General features: G+C 40.4%; 1 protein-coding gene across 1 annotated transcript in view; it reads right to left on the bottom strand.

Moving 5' to 3' along the window:
* Window positions 1-14579, bottom strand: part of UNC80 (unc-80 homolog, NALCN channel complex subunit) — a 124882-nt gene that overhangs the window by 69371 nt on the left and 40932 nt on the right. The window contains exons 22-25 of the mRNA XM_030951955.1: window positions 11541-11713; window positions 5643-5855; window positions 2121-2256; window positions 383-516 (exon numbers count right to left, since the gene is read on the bottom strand). Coding sequence (XP_030807815.1) covers window positions 383-516; window positions 2121-2256; window positions 5643-5855; window positions 11541-11713 — 656 coding nt within the window. The remainder of the gene's footprint in view (window positions 1-382; window positions 517-2120; window positions 2257-5642; window positions 5856-11540; window positions 11714-14579) is intronic.

Below are 14579 nucleotides of genomic sequence, written 5' to 3' on the forward strand. Positions count from 1 at the left end.
GCAAATTCTCAGCAAACCATTCTGTTCCCTTCCCCTGTCTTGTTCCAATCCCTGGCCACTGCTAATCAGCTAGTGAGCATTTCAGCTTGTCACTTCCTATAGTCTACCTCCCACACTTCCCAAGTCCCCCACCCATTTTTCCTCAATCCCTCTTCTCTCTTTGGAAACTTTCTTTAACTTCCAGCAGCACGTTTTGCTTCCATGGCCTTACCTTCTTAACCAACCCATTTCATGTGCCCTGACCATCTTCTATTCACCACACAATGGCTCCTTTCTCCCTGCAGAGATCCACTGGAGTTTTTACCCCACTCTACCTCTCCTCAGAGCCTGGAATTTGGGATTCTGTGGACAAATCCCTCTCCAGTGTGTGTGGGCCACTTACCACAAGAGGCTCAGTGCGTGGTCTGGGCATGTAGGGAAAGGTCTCTCTCAGGAACGTGGTTATCTCCAGGAGAAGCTGACAGGCTGCCATTTTTAGTGCAAAAGGACAACAACATTTGGTAGGATTCACAGTGCCTAGGAAAGAATATTTCTATCATGAGCAAGGGGTTAATGCAAGATCTGGAACCAAGAGGTGATGGACATTGTCACACACGGTGCACGATGCAAGCTGCACTGAAAAACAGGAAACCCCACACTTCTGTGCCACCTTTCCTACACTAAAAGAAACAGAATCAATCAAATAGCAAACCATGGATTTACCAACACATGAAATAATACTAACATTTACATTACATTGATTACATCATATTATATTACATTCTATTTTATATTAATTATATATTATATCATTTTATGTTGTATTATATTCTATATTATATGTATAATATATTATATTGTATTCTATTGTTTTATTTATTATCTTACACAGCATTACATTGATATTCTATACATTGATAATCCCATGATCATATACATGGATAATATTATAGTGTGTTACATTGATAATATTATAGTATGTTTTGTTGAAGTACCTACTAAACTAACCACAAGTTTGTGACATTTTCTATACATGTCATTTAAGGCTAATAGACGTTAAGAAGTAGATAACCTTCTTTTCCTTTTCAGTTTTGCATTCAGTCAAATCTTTTGCAGTTGTGGAAAATACAGAAATTTTCAAATATAGAAAATGATCTTAAATAAATGGAGTTATGACTAGCTGTTAAAGAGATATTTATTCCCATTATTATTAATTACCACCCTGATAACTGGAAAAGGTAGCTTCCTTTGAAGTCAGGCTTCTGTAATTGTGCAAGCAATCCATGTGCTATATCACTGCCCAAAGTGGGCCTTTATTCAGTGCTAAAAACAAATTCAGAACCATGGGAAGAGAAAGCAGAAGATAAAACACTACATCCAACAGGGAACAACAGTACAGGCAGGCAAGCACCAGTAAACTGCAGCACACATGCATACACAAATGGTCTAAAGAGCACATCATGTTTGTTACCACCTTCAGCTACAACAGGATGTGTTGTGACAATTTATTTTGGTTCACAGGCTTTGCTATAACTTGCATGTCTATACAGACATTCAGAATCAGTGATCTGTCACAGCTCTTCCACAAGGCACACATGTATGTGGTTTCATCATCATGTTGTTATACAGATTTTAAATGATGCTTCATTTTTTTCAAATTTCTGCCTGAAAATCAGGCACTATACTGAAGTCAAGATTTAAAAGCCTTTAGCAGAGCTGTGCCAATTCGCATCAGCTGAGTTGACCCTTCAATGTTCAGAAACTGAAAAGTGGCTGATCTTAAAGAAATATTTTGGCAGAAGTAACTGTGAGGAATGGAGCCTGAACCACTTTTGACACTCAGGTGACAGCAAGGCTCAAGAAACAAATTATGACCCTGCTTACAACTGCAGTTTCTGTGTGCAGGAATTGCAGCTCACTGCCTGGTTTCCCCTTCCCACTAAAGTCTTTCAGTACTGTTACACATCTGTCATGTTCTACACCCAGGCACAAAAAGAACAGGGGAGGAAGCTGGGGTGAAAGTGAGGGACTGGGAAATACAGCTGGGTGGCAAGAAAACGAAAAGAGAAAAAAATATTAAGTGCTCCTAAAGCAGAGGTTCTTACAAGCGGGGGTTCTTGTAGTAAAGGGAGTCTCCTTACTGTCATCTAAAAAGTCTTCCTCCTCATCCTCCTTTCTCAGGCGCCTCTTGGTCTCCTCATCATAGATGAGGCCAAGCAGGTTGGCAGGGCTCTCGCTCTCAGCATGGCACAGCTCATTGAGGCGGACACCAATGGCCTGCAGATGGGCAAACACAAGCACAGCAGGTGAGGATTTCAGCCCTACCACAGCACCCTGGCTTTATTTTTCCTGTTTAGAGGGGAGAAAGGTTTGACAGAAGGTTAATTACTTATTTCCCCCTTTTTGTCAACAAAAATTTGCAAAGTGTCAGGATGTCAAAATTTCAGGATGAAAACTTGCAGTAAATTCAGTTAAACTATAAAGCCCTCCAAACTGGCAGCCAGAAGGAGATAAGGTAATTGTGAACTATTAATTTCTTCCACTTTTCTTTGTTCCTTTGATATATTTATTCCAGATTTTTGCTAAAGTCTTTCCACTGAGAATGTAGATCTTCTGCATAAGAAAACATGTTGTGAATGAGAAAACCAGTAACAGTCCTTATATCCTCCACAAGACAGTTAAATACCCATGGGAAAGCCTGCTTCCATCTTCAAAGGAGAAACACCCTGATGCAATTCCCAAAAATGAGCGGAGAATATGCTTAGAGGAGCTGGGAAGGTGCAAGGATAATGGTGTACAGAGGATCCATGGAAAGAGCAGAGTCAGTCAGATTTCCATCATACATTCTCCAGCAACTGATTGCTTAAACTGATTGATTAAACTGATTGCTTATCATGGCTGTTTGCCAGCACCACTCTCAGCATGTAAATAGCCCTCTGGTGTTGTCAGCAAGCTCCAGGTAAGGATGTGTTAGCAAGGAGATTGCTTCCCTGCTAGGACACTTGAGAGCTCTCGAGAACTGTCTTGATTTTCTTTGCTGCACATGCTTGAGTAGAACACAGATAAGTATGTGAAATTTTATCCTGTGAGATCAACACTTTGTGAGGGAAGAGATGTTTTAAATTACAGAGTTTTCATCAGTACTATTCATTTGGCCTTTTTAAGTATGGTATACTTTTAGACAAAGATACTAAGGAGGTTTTCTAAATATTTTACAAGTCAGAACTGATGGTCATGCCAGCACTATGCAATTTTCCCCCTGTGGCTGAACTGACACAGAAATACATAAGTGGTCACTTGTTCTTGCTATTAAACACTTCCTCTGAAACCCAGCAACAGGGGAAAAGGGCAGACTCTGCTACCTGGAGAGAATGAGGTGATACTGTTGTGGTTTGCATGCTGACACAAATAGTTGTCAATCTCAGCTACCTCTGAGCCTGTACATTGCTAAATGATCTGCACACATCTCAGTTTTTTACCTTTCATATTTCAGGCATTTCAAGGAAGAAATTTCTGTATTTAAAGGAAGAAATGTTCTGCATGCCATAAAACAGTAATTTATCATATATTATTTATGCTGTGTAGCCCACCCTAATGTTAAAGCAGTAAGACATAATCCCACAGCTTCCCATTTAATGAGAACTGAATTCTTGATGTGTTTTCTGTATTTCCAGTTTTCTAGCAAACACAGAAGCAAAACCCAAAGTCGTCTTAACAGAAGCAGGCAAAGGAAGTGACAGACTAACCTGATCAGAATAGATTTAACATTGTATTATTTCAAAAGACAGCAGAACAAGTCAGGTCTTTTGATTCAAAAGGTTCATCCCTGCCATGGGCAGTCCAAGTCTCACCTCCCATGGAAAGAGTTCCACCACTATGATTCTGTGGTGGTTTTTAAGGGGGCTGTGGGTAAATAAATTCTTCTGGCCTTCAGTGAGAAGAATCAGAGATATGAGTGAACAGCAAGACACCTTGCAGGAAAAGGGGAAAAAAAATTGCACTCTAAAACTACTCTCCAAATCTTATCCCTGCCTTACAGTTAGTAAATGTAAGGCTTTACTTTTCTGAAATGTTCCTGAGCAGCAGCAAACACACACTAGTTTCAAAATGGAGAATGCATCCAGATAAGTCTTATGATGCCATAAGTTAAGGGGAACACAATTATGTTAAATTGCCTATGATCACATTTCCCTGGTTCCTTTCTTATGACCTTGAATCACATGGTAATACTTTTGACATTATGAAAAGAGAACCTTCCTGGACTTTTTCCAGGTCAGGTATATCAGTTACTAAAAATGATGGCTGGGGGGGAATTTAGCTGTCTTCTAATAGTTACTGTCTTTCTTGATTTCATTTTTTTTTAGAATCTGAGAAAAGGGAATGTCTAGAAGCATAGCATCTACAGAGATGGATAGTTCTGGCTCTCTGAAAGCATGCAAAAATTCAATGACCATGTAATCCTATGCTCGGCACTTAAAAGGAGTTCTCAAAGGAGTCAGGCTAAGGCAGTGACTTCATGGAATATAGAAGCAAATACCTTCACCCTATTGACTTTTTCAAGGAGCTTTGGTATTTGTGCTGTTATTAAGATAACCTCCTCTGTTTGAGATTTTAACAGAGAGTAGGATGACCAGGTAGCATTTTCTGAGTTGGCTTTAGGAATGGAAGGAGATCTGCAAAGATACTAAGCTCAGGTTCTAAGACCAAAGTTGGATTGTCCCTGGGCTGCTCTGTGTTGGGAATGTATCGATATGGTCAGCTTTATTTTGAGGTTCCCTGCAATGTGCTCCACTGAGAAGCACATGTTGGTATAACCTACAAGAATTCAAGTCAGCAAGGCAGAACATGATTTTTAAATTTCTGTAAGCATTGGATTTTGTCTTCTTTTTTGGGGGGGATGGGAGTCATGGTGCTCACTGTAAAAACCGCTGGTTTTTAGAAGAGGTGAGAAGCACAAAGCTCACTTCCAGAAAGAAGACATCTGAAACCAGTCAAAGGAACTTCTCCCACTATTTTGAGTTGTGAGAAATGACGTGCATACATGTCAGATGTTCAACAATTATATCCTGGGGGCTTTACAAGGAAATTACAAGTGGCGTTCAAAGGGCCAGATAAGGCAATTACCTCCTTCCTGCATGATAAGAGATCACAATCAAATAAAACTTGAAGGATTCAAGTGCCAAACAAAAAGAGTAAATTCTTTACATGACTCATGGTAGCTGTGTATAATTCTTTGGCAAGGAATTCTAAGTGCTAACAGTCTGTATGGGTGCAAAGAGAAACTGAATTAAGTACAGCAAAGAGAAACTCATTACTAAAGATACAGCACCACACCTAGTTCAAGGAGCCCTAGGCTAAATATATTTGGAAGTAAGAAAAATAGAAAGTAGTATCACAGCCCACATCTTCCTTCTTCCTTAGCCATTCACATATGACAAGTGCTGGAAAAAGGAGAATGGGCCAAACAGACCCTTGGGGGAGAACATGTCCTAGCAAAGTCACTTCCCTTAGGAGAAGGGGGATCCTGGCAGGCTGTGAAGCGCAGGTTGGAAGGAAGGCTTCTGAATCCTCATCCTGCAAGGACTGAAATCCTGTATAGGATCCAAGCACCTTCATATTTTGCCATATTTTTTAATGTAAATAGAAGAGAAGCAAACACTTACATCTCCCCACTGGTAGAAGAGCTTGGCTGCATTCCACTGCAGCTTCTGGTTCCTTTTGTTGCCCACAATGGGAGAACGACCACGGGACAGCCCTTTCTTAGTGATGTTGACGTGGTGGCCCTTCATCCACTCGGGCCAGTTGCCGCGATTGCAGCGGTGCACAAAGCGCGCGCACTCGAGGAACAGGGCTGCTCGTGCCACCACAGGAGCTTCCTGAAACATTTGCAAAAAAATCACCTTAGAAGCAAAACACACATTGGAGAAGCTGTCTGAACATTAGAGTATGATGTGCTTTAAAAACTGCTTTGCAAGCTTGCCAAGGAGTCACACAGTATGAGCAATGTCTCCATAAAAAGCTGACACCAGAGTCTCTCCGCATCATCTCACCTCTTGTGCTACTAAAAGCAAGCTCATAAACACCGAGCACTCCAAACACTAGAGGGGCAGAAAGAAACACAATATAAACTTAAAAAGAACATTGTGCCCCTCTGTAATGCTCTCCTTCAAGAACCACCTAACTGCAAAAGCAGAAGTGTGCATCTAGAACTGTTACTGCACAAACAAGTCAAGTTTTAGCTCCACCTTTGCTACTGAGGTTGCAAATATTGCAGGAACAAATGACACCACGGCCACACAGATCCTACAATTTGCCACTTTAGGTTCTGCTTCTGAATCTTGGGCATGAGAGCATAAATGGAAGCTTGTTAAAACTAGGAAAAGCACTATTTTGGGGTTGTAATTAATATCTGTGGAGACAGAAATATATTAACTCTGGTGTAAGTCAACAAAATTTCACTGGTCAAATTTCAATCACCTTAGCAATTCAGTACTGAAATAACAGCAGGAAGCTGAGTTTTGAAAGGACTGACTTTTTTCCAAAGGAAAATCCTCCGGTCCCTGGGTTGGAAGAATCACTTTAATGGGAGAAATTATACTGAGTGTATCCTTAAGCTGTATTAAATCACCCACCAGGACACATGTTAGACCAATAAAGAATGCTTCTGAAACTTTCTGAAAGGTTCAAAAAATGGACACAGTAATTTTGTTTCCTAAAGGGTAGCTCAGACTCAGGAGTAGCTTTTTTCCCCAGCCGTCTAAACTGCCAAAATAACATCCTTACAGACATGGAAAGTGACTAAAAAGCAAATGGTTTTCCTAATTTCCATTTAATTTTCCCCCTTCTTCCTGCAATTTCCACAACCAAAACTCCTGCAAACAGCAGCTTGTAAAACTAAGAATACAAAAATGCCCACAGTTTACCAGCTGGCTTTAAAAGGTTCACTAACAGGGATTTCACAGAGCACAAACATGTGTTACACACTTTTAGTTGCTGAAAGCTTTAATGAAATAATTTAAGCAGATCAGCAGCTACTTTTAAAGAAGGGCTTGTCAAATGTGGTCTATAAATACTAGACAGACCCTGAGACCCTGTAAGATGCTCTGTTGAACATTATTAAATAGAGCCTCCAAGAGTGTTTTAATCAAAAATTGAAAACAAAAAATTTTGGACCAATGCTCCTAAAGTTTGATTTAAGAAATTACTGACACAACATCCGTTTGCAGCTTTTGCTCATATTCTTACAAACACTGGGAAAAAAAAGAGTGATTCTCTTGAACAGGAATATTTAAGCTGCCATGATGTTCTGATGAAGAAGGCAGAAAGCTGAATGCAGACACTCACTACCCAAAAAAAAACCCGAGTATTTAGCACTGGAAAACCCTTACTAAATACTTGTTGATCACACAATATGGAACACAATAGCTGAGGATTTTATTCTTTTATTCCCACAAAGTAAAACCTTAACCATGGAGACATACTTGAAGAGATAAAGCCCCAGCCTTAGCCTACTGTTTGTTTAGTTCACTAGCAATGAAGTCGAAATTTCTTAGCATACTGGAATCCTGTAAAGAAAAGTGTTGTAAACATGATGAAAGCACACAGCTACCACGATTAAAGGAGGGTATGTAGGATGGGGGGCCAAGGGAGGAGCAGGATTAATTAAAAATCACTATATTATTTAAAAATCACTGCAAAGATCTCCTGTATGAAGGAACATGATAGGGCACAAGCTCCCTGTGATTGCTTACCTGAGCCTCTGAGAAACCTGAAGCAGCAGCAGCAAGAGAAAGATGAAGATGTGACAGAATGAACAGAGATGGATTCACACAACAGAGAAACACATCACAAATGGAGAGAAATTAATCAGGCAGGTGATGAGCAGCTGAAAAGAACACAAGTTACCATGGTCACTGTCAAAACCTGACACAGTAGCAATACCCTCACAAGTCTGTCCATGCCTATGCAACTGTCCACAAATCCAGCTTTAACATTAAACCTACTGTATTGTTTTGCACCTTGAAAATTGTTTCTGTGCTGTATAAATTTACATTAATCCACCAGTCTGTTAATAATTCAAGTCATCCCAGTGAATTTTTTCAACAGATAACCTGATTTGTTCTAAAGAGCAAATGACCTGGGTGGAAGGAACCAAACACAGAGTGGATTTGGAATTTCACAGAGTCACATTATTGGTCATGTAAACCTGATTCTGCAGCTTTATCACTACAGACTACTTATGCCCAGTTTTGTTGTCATGAACAATGACTTTTATGGCACTAATCAATCAGTGGTAATTCTCCTGGAGTCCCTTCTTAAAGTTCACACGACACTTGAAGCAAAAATGAATTTTTGCCTCTCTTCAAGACAGAAAAAAAGGGCATGTAATACCAATAACCTACTTTTAACAGATGCCAAGATAAATTTGAGTACTCTCAAAAGGTGCTGACTAGATAGCTCTGCTTTGTCTAAGCAAAAGTGAGTCTGACGTGAAAGTTGTCTTAGCAGGGACATGAAGACAGGTTGCAAGTAAATTATTAATCAGTGACTTGGAGATTTGCCTGTTTCAATTAGTTCAGACCTCTCTGGTTATATCTACAAAATGGTCAAGTACAATCCATGACACAGTTCTTTGGTTTTGTTCCCAGTCTTTTACTCTGGGACCTGTTTGTAGCAATCTCTGACTTCCTTCCCAAGCATAAGCACTTCTACAGAGAAATATTTCTGCCATGGAAACAGGGATATGGGAACAATCCAGTTTGCCTAAGACCCAGGGTAACATGGAGCCAGGATATTGAAAAGTATTCTTGCAGTTTAGACTTTGCTTCTGCTGTCCCAGTACTTCAGAGTTCATCTCAAACACAATCCTACCAGAAAACAACTATTACATTTCAACATGGATAAAAGATTTACATGTCACTACAAATGAGCTCACCCATCTCATTGGAGAAATGTAATGCTGGCAGGTGTCACACACTGTTATACTGCTCACAGAAAAGCTGGTCATTTACAGCAGTCTAATTAGGATACTTCAGGTAACACAGTAACACAATCCTGGACAGCAGTTTATTGGAACCTCAACATGAACTTAAGCATAGACTAAAATATCCCAAAGTAAATCAATTTCACTATTGCAAAGTCTAGATTTAAGCCGGGGACATAGAGATGAAGCTGTCTGCAATTTATCAATTACCACTGAATGTTTGCACATCCATATACTGATTGTGATTTTAAAAATTTAGTCAAGTATGGATGCTGCTTCTAGGAAAATACATTAACTGCATAGTCACTAAACCTAAGGCAACATTCTTTTTAATACAAATAAATCATCAGCTCCATAAGGATGCCTCATTTGTTTCACTGCTCTAATTTCTTTAAAATCAGTGTGGCAAATGAGTACAAACATCCAGGTTGATGAAAGATTTCAAAGCTGTTGTAAGAATAGAATTTTGCAAACCTGCATGAAAAAGCATGCTCAGAAAAACTATGGGAGAACTGAAACTGGAACTGTTTGCCTTTCATTTTTTAAAGGTTGCCTCAGCAACTAGGCTGGATAAAATGACTTAAGAAGCTTTTCATTTGCATCAGACCTGATTCAAACTATTACTTCAAAAGCCTGAAAAGAGAAGTTAAAACACCCAGAATACTTCATTTTGGGTGTACTCTGCTGACATATAGCATGGGAATTTTCCCTTGCCATTAACCAATACAGTGAGATGACAGGCTGTCACCTTTTAAAATATACACTGCATGTGACTGCCTAAGTTCTATATGTCTCCCATATTTTGTAGACAAAATGCCAACTGAACAGGTACTTGGAGTCTCCCAAGGCTATAATTAGAGCAAGGCTTCCTTCATCTTTAGCTGAAGACCTCTTAGAAATTCTAATACCAACATTTTCTGCACCACTCAGTGGAATGGAGAGACAGCTACATTTTAGTTTGTAGAAGTCAGCTCTGGAAGTCAGACATCTTCAAACAGCTCACTCTGACTGGCAGTTTCCAGCTGACTTCATGCATGGGCACAGAGTAAGCTGGTCTGTGCTTAGGCATTTGGGAAATTTAAAAATTAAGTAAGACATTTACAGGCAATAGGGACATAACTGCCAAACCCCATTTTACCATCTGATTTATCAGAACACAGAGTAGTGCATCTTCAGAAGGCTCCTGCTGACAAACTTGCTGGGAATGAGCTCTTTCCTGCCCATGCACCTCACACCTTACTGTGTTAGTTTAGAATTTGGAACAGGGTGGCAGCCTGGAAGCCTTGAAGCCTGAAGTTGGGTGTCCCACACTCAGCAAGCCACCTTGTGAGCTCACAGCAACCCTGACTGGTAAGAGCCACCTGGAAGGGCACTCTGTCAGCCGCTGCATCCACAGCTTCCATCCAGGGAAAACAATCGCTGGCAGGAGGTGTGGGGAACAGTGAATGGAACCTGTGTCTGTTGGAAGATGGGTGAGGAGCACTCCAAAGAGCAGAGCTGGATGGGAACTGACAGCAACAGCAACTCCAGACCAACACTAATGCAGGCATGCTTGGATCTGCAGACCAAGGGTGCAAGGTCAAGGTGAAGATCCAGAGGAGAGGTGCACAGAGCATAACATCCCTCCAGCCATGGAGCAGGCAATGCAGCAAAGGTCAGGGCACAGCACTAGCAGGAAGGCAGAGTCCATGAGCCTGAGACCTCCAGCAGCGAGCAAAAAAACTGAATTTGAGCACAAATGGCACAGCAGTCACACAGGTGAGAGGCAGGGCGTGGGAAGAAAAGGGATAGAGAGCATGTGGATTTTAATCTTATAATCTTTTTTCAGCTTGCACACAGCCAAACACAGAAGGAAGGAGAAAAGCAGCATGCAGAGAAATTGCTAATATTTGGCTGGTTTTTCACAGCTGTATTTGTCACACTCCTTGCTTGTCACATAAACACCTCACAGAGCCCCAGTGGCTCGTGAATCACAGGGTGAAGGCCACAGCTTTAGAAATGGGAGGGATTGTTAAAAAACACAACTGCAAGGATAAGAAGGAAGGAGATATAGAATATCAGGAAGAAAGGATTTAATTGTGTCACTTCTTTGATTTGCACAGGCAAATCAGCAATATCCACATTTAAAAGCACGTACACTCTGATATAATTTTTTTGCACTGACTGGCGCTAGTGACTAACAGCTCAGTGTTGCCTAATGTACTTATAACTGTCAGAACTCGAGAGTGGAATTCCTGCATCTCTCTAAGCAGTTATCCAATCTTCAATCCTTATTCAGTAGATTGACACTAGGAGCAGAAACAGAGAGTCTGTGAGAGAAGTACTGAGACGACAATACAAGCTTTGCACTGGCAATAATGCAGTTATGGGGAGCCATGTAATAAAAGAATATCAATTTTGTCTGCAAACTTGTCCACTCACAGATGCTAAAGCTCCAGCTAACACCAGCAGCAGCAGCTGGCATTGCTGTGATGCTTTACACTCTGTCTGTGGGGCACGAAGAGCATTAGTGAATGAGAGTGGACCACCACATATGCACATGCTCTCAGCAGGAAACAACAGAGCAATCATCACTTACAAGGTCCAGGGCTGCTGCCAGGATGGAGGCATCGGGGATGGTGCCTGGTTCACAGCAGTTCAGCAGAAACTGAAAGCGCTTCATGCCTTGGCGGATCGCTCCCAGGTTCACAACGTTCTTGGATTTTCCCCCTTCTTGTTTGGAGGTCAAGTGATCATCAAAGCTATGGCAACCTAAAGAGGTAGAGAGTACAGAGGGGATGCAGGGAGGGGTAGAGAGAAGGGAACACAGTCTCTCACCAGTAAAAAATGGGGAACAAAAATCTCGATGAGTACAGCCTTAGTGTAAATCCCTTTTCTCCTTGCGCTATCTTGAAGATAACAGGTTCATTTTTACAACCTTCTTGACTTCCATGAAATAGACACACAACTAGTCAGATTCTGGCATTGGTCATACTGATATCTGCCCAGAACAGTCACACCATACTCAGTGTGGAAGTCCAGGACCTACTCCAACACAGGTGAACTAGAATGTTGTCTTCCCTTCCCACCTCTTTAACACAGACTAACTTGCTTACAGTCTTTTTTTTCCTTAATCATCTCCTACCTTACTTCTCTACTGCCTTTAAGTTTAAAGTGAAGCATGCATAACCCTTCTTCCTCATGGATCAATTTAGTAATATATAATCTACAAGGACAGAAAAATCAGTAGTGAATGTGTAGTCTATGTGGAAATCAACCACGTTTTTCAGGCAAACATCTGCAATTACAACAAGAGTGAAGAGAAAAGTGAGAGTGGCCTCAATTCCTAGATATCATCATTCCAGCCTCTCTCCTTTGAAGGGTCTTGTATGCTTTGGGATGGAAAAGAGTTCAGTTCAAAAATGAAGACTGGCATCCCACCTTGGGGACAATTTTAAATTCTATATATAGAGTTCACATCCTAAATCAACTAATCCAAATTAGCACTTCTAGTGCAGAAAATCATTATGCAGTTGGTAATTATAGAGTTGAGAGAATGATAGAAAGACAGATTAGAAACAAGGAAAGCTGTTTGAAGGCCAAAGTGTTTGGTCAAAAAAAGGACAGTCAGTTTCTGGGGTTTTTGTCTTTGCCCATAATACTCTCCCTGTTTACATCTGAAAGTACAAAATTTACAGAACACTGAAGGATAGAGCACTAAAGAAGACAGAGTAGACAATTCAAAATTGGTTTTAAATATAGATTATTTGACAGACAAGAGTAAAAACATCAGCTCTACACAACTTTTTGTCTACTTCAGGAAAGAAGAATGGCTGAAACTCACTTCCTAGAATTAATTGCAAAGCATTTATGCACCACAAAAAAAGTCACAACAGAAAATGACAATGTAGATCTTCACTCTTCCCTTGAAGACAGAGGTATATCAAATTTCAAGAGACTTCCTCACAAATTCCTTGTCTTTTTTATTTCTCCAGTGGAGCTGTACTTAGTTACCAGCAAACAAAATGTTCCTATGTTGGGAAAATATTCCATTGAAATGGATCAAACCAAGTGGAAAGAACACGTAGAACACTTACACGTGCAAGCAGTCACAAACATCCTTCCAAGTCCTCCTGTTTCCTTATAGCTCTTATATCTTATCTGAGCCTCCCTACTATGACTGTCATAACACAAATTCATTTGAGGTACAAACAAATGTTCCCTGTTCAGGGCCCTGTTAAGGCTGTGACTGTATGAGATAAAGAACAGAAACTTGCCTAAGGCATGTCCCTAACCCACACTATAAAGAGCCAGCAGAGCTTTTGTCCCTCTGAGCTCAGTGGCATATCTTGCATTTTGTTGAGGCTTTACAAGACAATTCTTCAGAGGCAGCTGGTGGCTGTCCCTTGTCATGCTCATCCTGGAGTAGCCTTGCTGTGATCAGGGCAGCCCTCCCTGACCTAATTCACGTGACTCAGGCCTGCAGAAGACCTCACCCAAACATCGGAGACCATTTCCTGGTACACACAAGCTCCTGCTTCACAGCTGCTCCCTCTGTGACCATGAGCTCATCCTTCAGAGCAAGCTTGACCTGCTGTGCCTTGAACACCCTGACAAGTTCTGTGGTCACTCACAGCATCTTCAGTAAGTGCCCAAAGCAACATTATGGGTCTCACATAAAAGCATTGTAACTCTATACATGTCTATGTGCTCTCAGCATAGGTAAAAAGAGGCATAGGTAAATATTTATTTACTTTAAAATAAATATTTTTACACATGAATGTGTAAATATATATGTGTAGATATATGTATACATATGCACACATACAGATACACACACGTATGTATGCTTACATACATCTATAACACACAATTTCCAGTGGTCTACATGATAAATCACAGTGAAGATTACAGTTCATAAATGATGCCACAAATTGTTCTACCTTTTATAATTTCTAATGTAATTTATTTCTCCTTTATCCATTGCCTCTTAAATTTGGTCTACTGTTAAAAAACCCAAAAACACAGGAGGAAACACCACGTGGAAAAAACAAGAGCAAAGTAATAGCATAACAGCATGAATGACAGAAATGAGAAGGCAGAGAGAGGTTCCAGTATAATGCCTATGATCAGATCTTGAGGGATTTAACAGTACACCCATCTGCCATTAAAAGGCTTTTATTCTCTCTTTGTTAAGGACAGAAAAATCGGTCTGTGTGGAAGACAGGGAAGCACTGGAAAAATTGAAGGCTCATTGTACTGCTGCTGTAGAATTCTACTGGGTTAAAAACTGTCCCACCATGAACAACCTCACACTGATATCACTGTGCACATGCAAGCACAGTGACATACAGAGGGAAGATAAACTAATTTTGCTAAAGTTTGCTAAAGCTACATGGTTTTATTGAGTATCAGAGACCCTTGTAGATACAGTGATACAGCTTCCTTAACTGTCACACTTCGCCTCATAAACTTTTATTACTCTTGTATTAGCAAGATTAAAAAAAATAATTTTCTACAGCAAAATATGAAGGTCATCTCACAGGCACACTGCAGAAACAGCTGTGGCAGTGTGTAAAGTTCTGCAAAGTTCTCACTGCCCCTTAGCCATTTCTAACCATTTTTAAAATATAGTGGA

The sequence above is a fragment of the Camarhynchus parvulus genome, chromosome 7 (assembly GCF_901933205.1).
Source record: "Camarhynchus parvulus chromosome 7, STF_HiC, whole genome shotgun sequence".
NCBI lineage: Eukaryota > Metazoa > Chordata > Aves > Passeriformes > Thraupidae > Camarhynchus > Camarhynchus parvulus.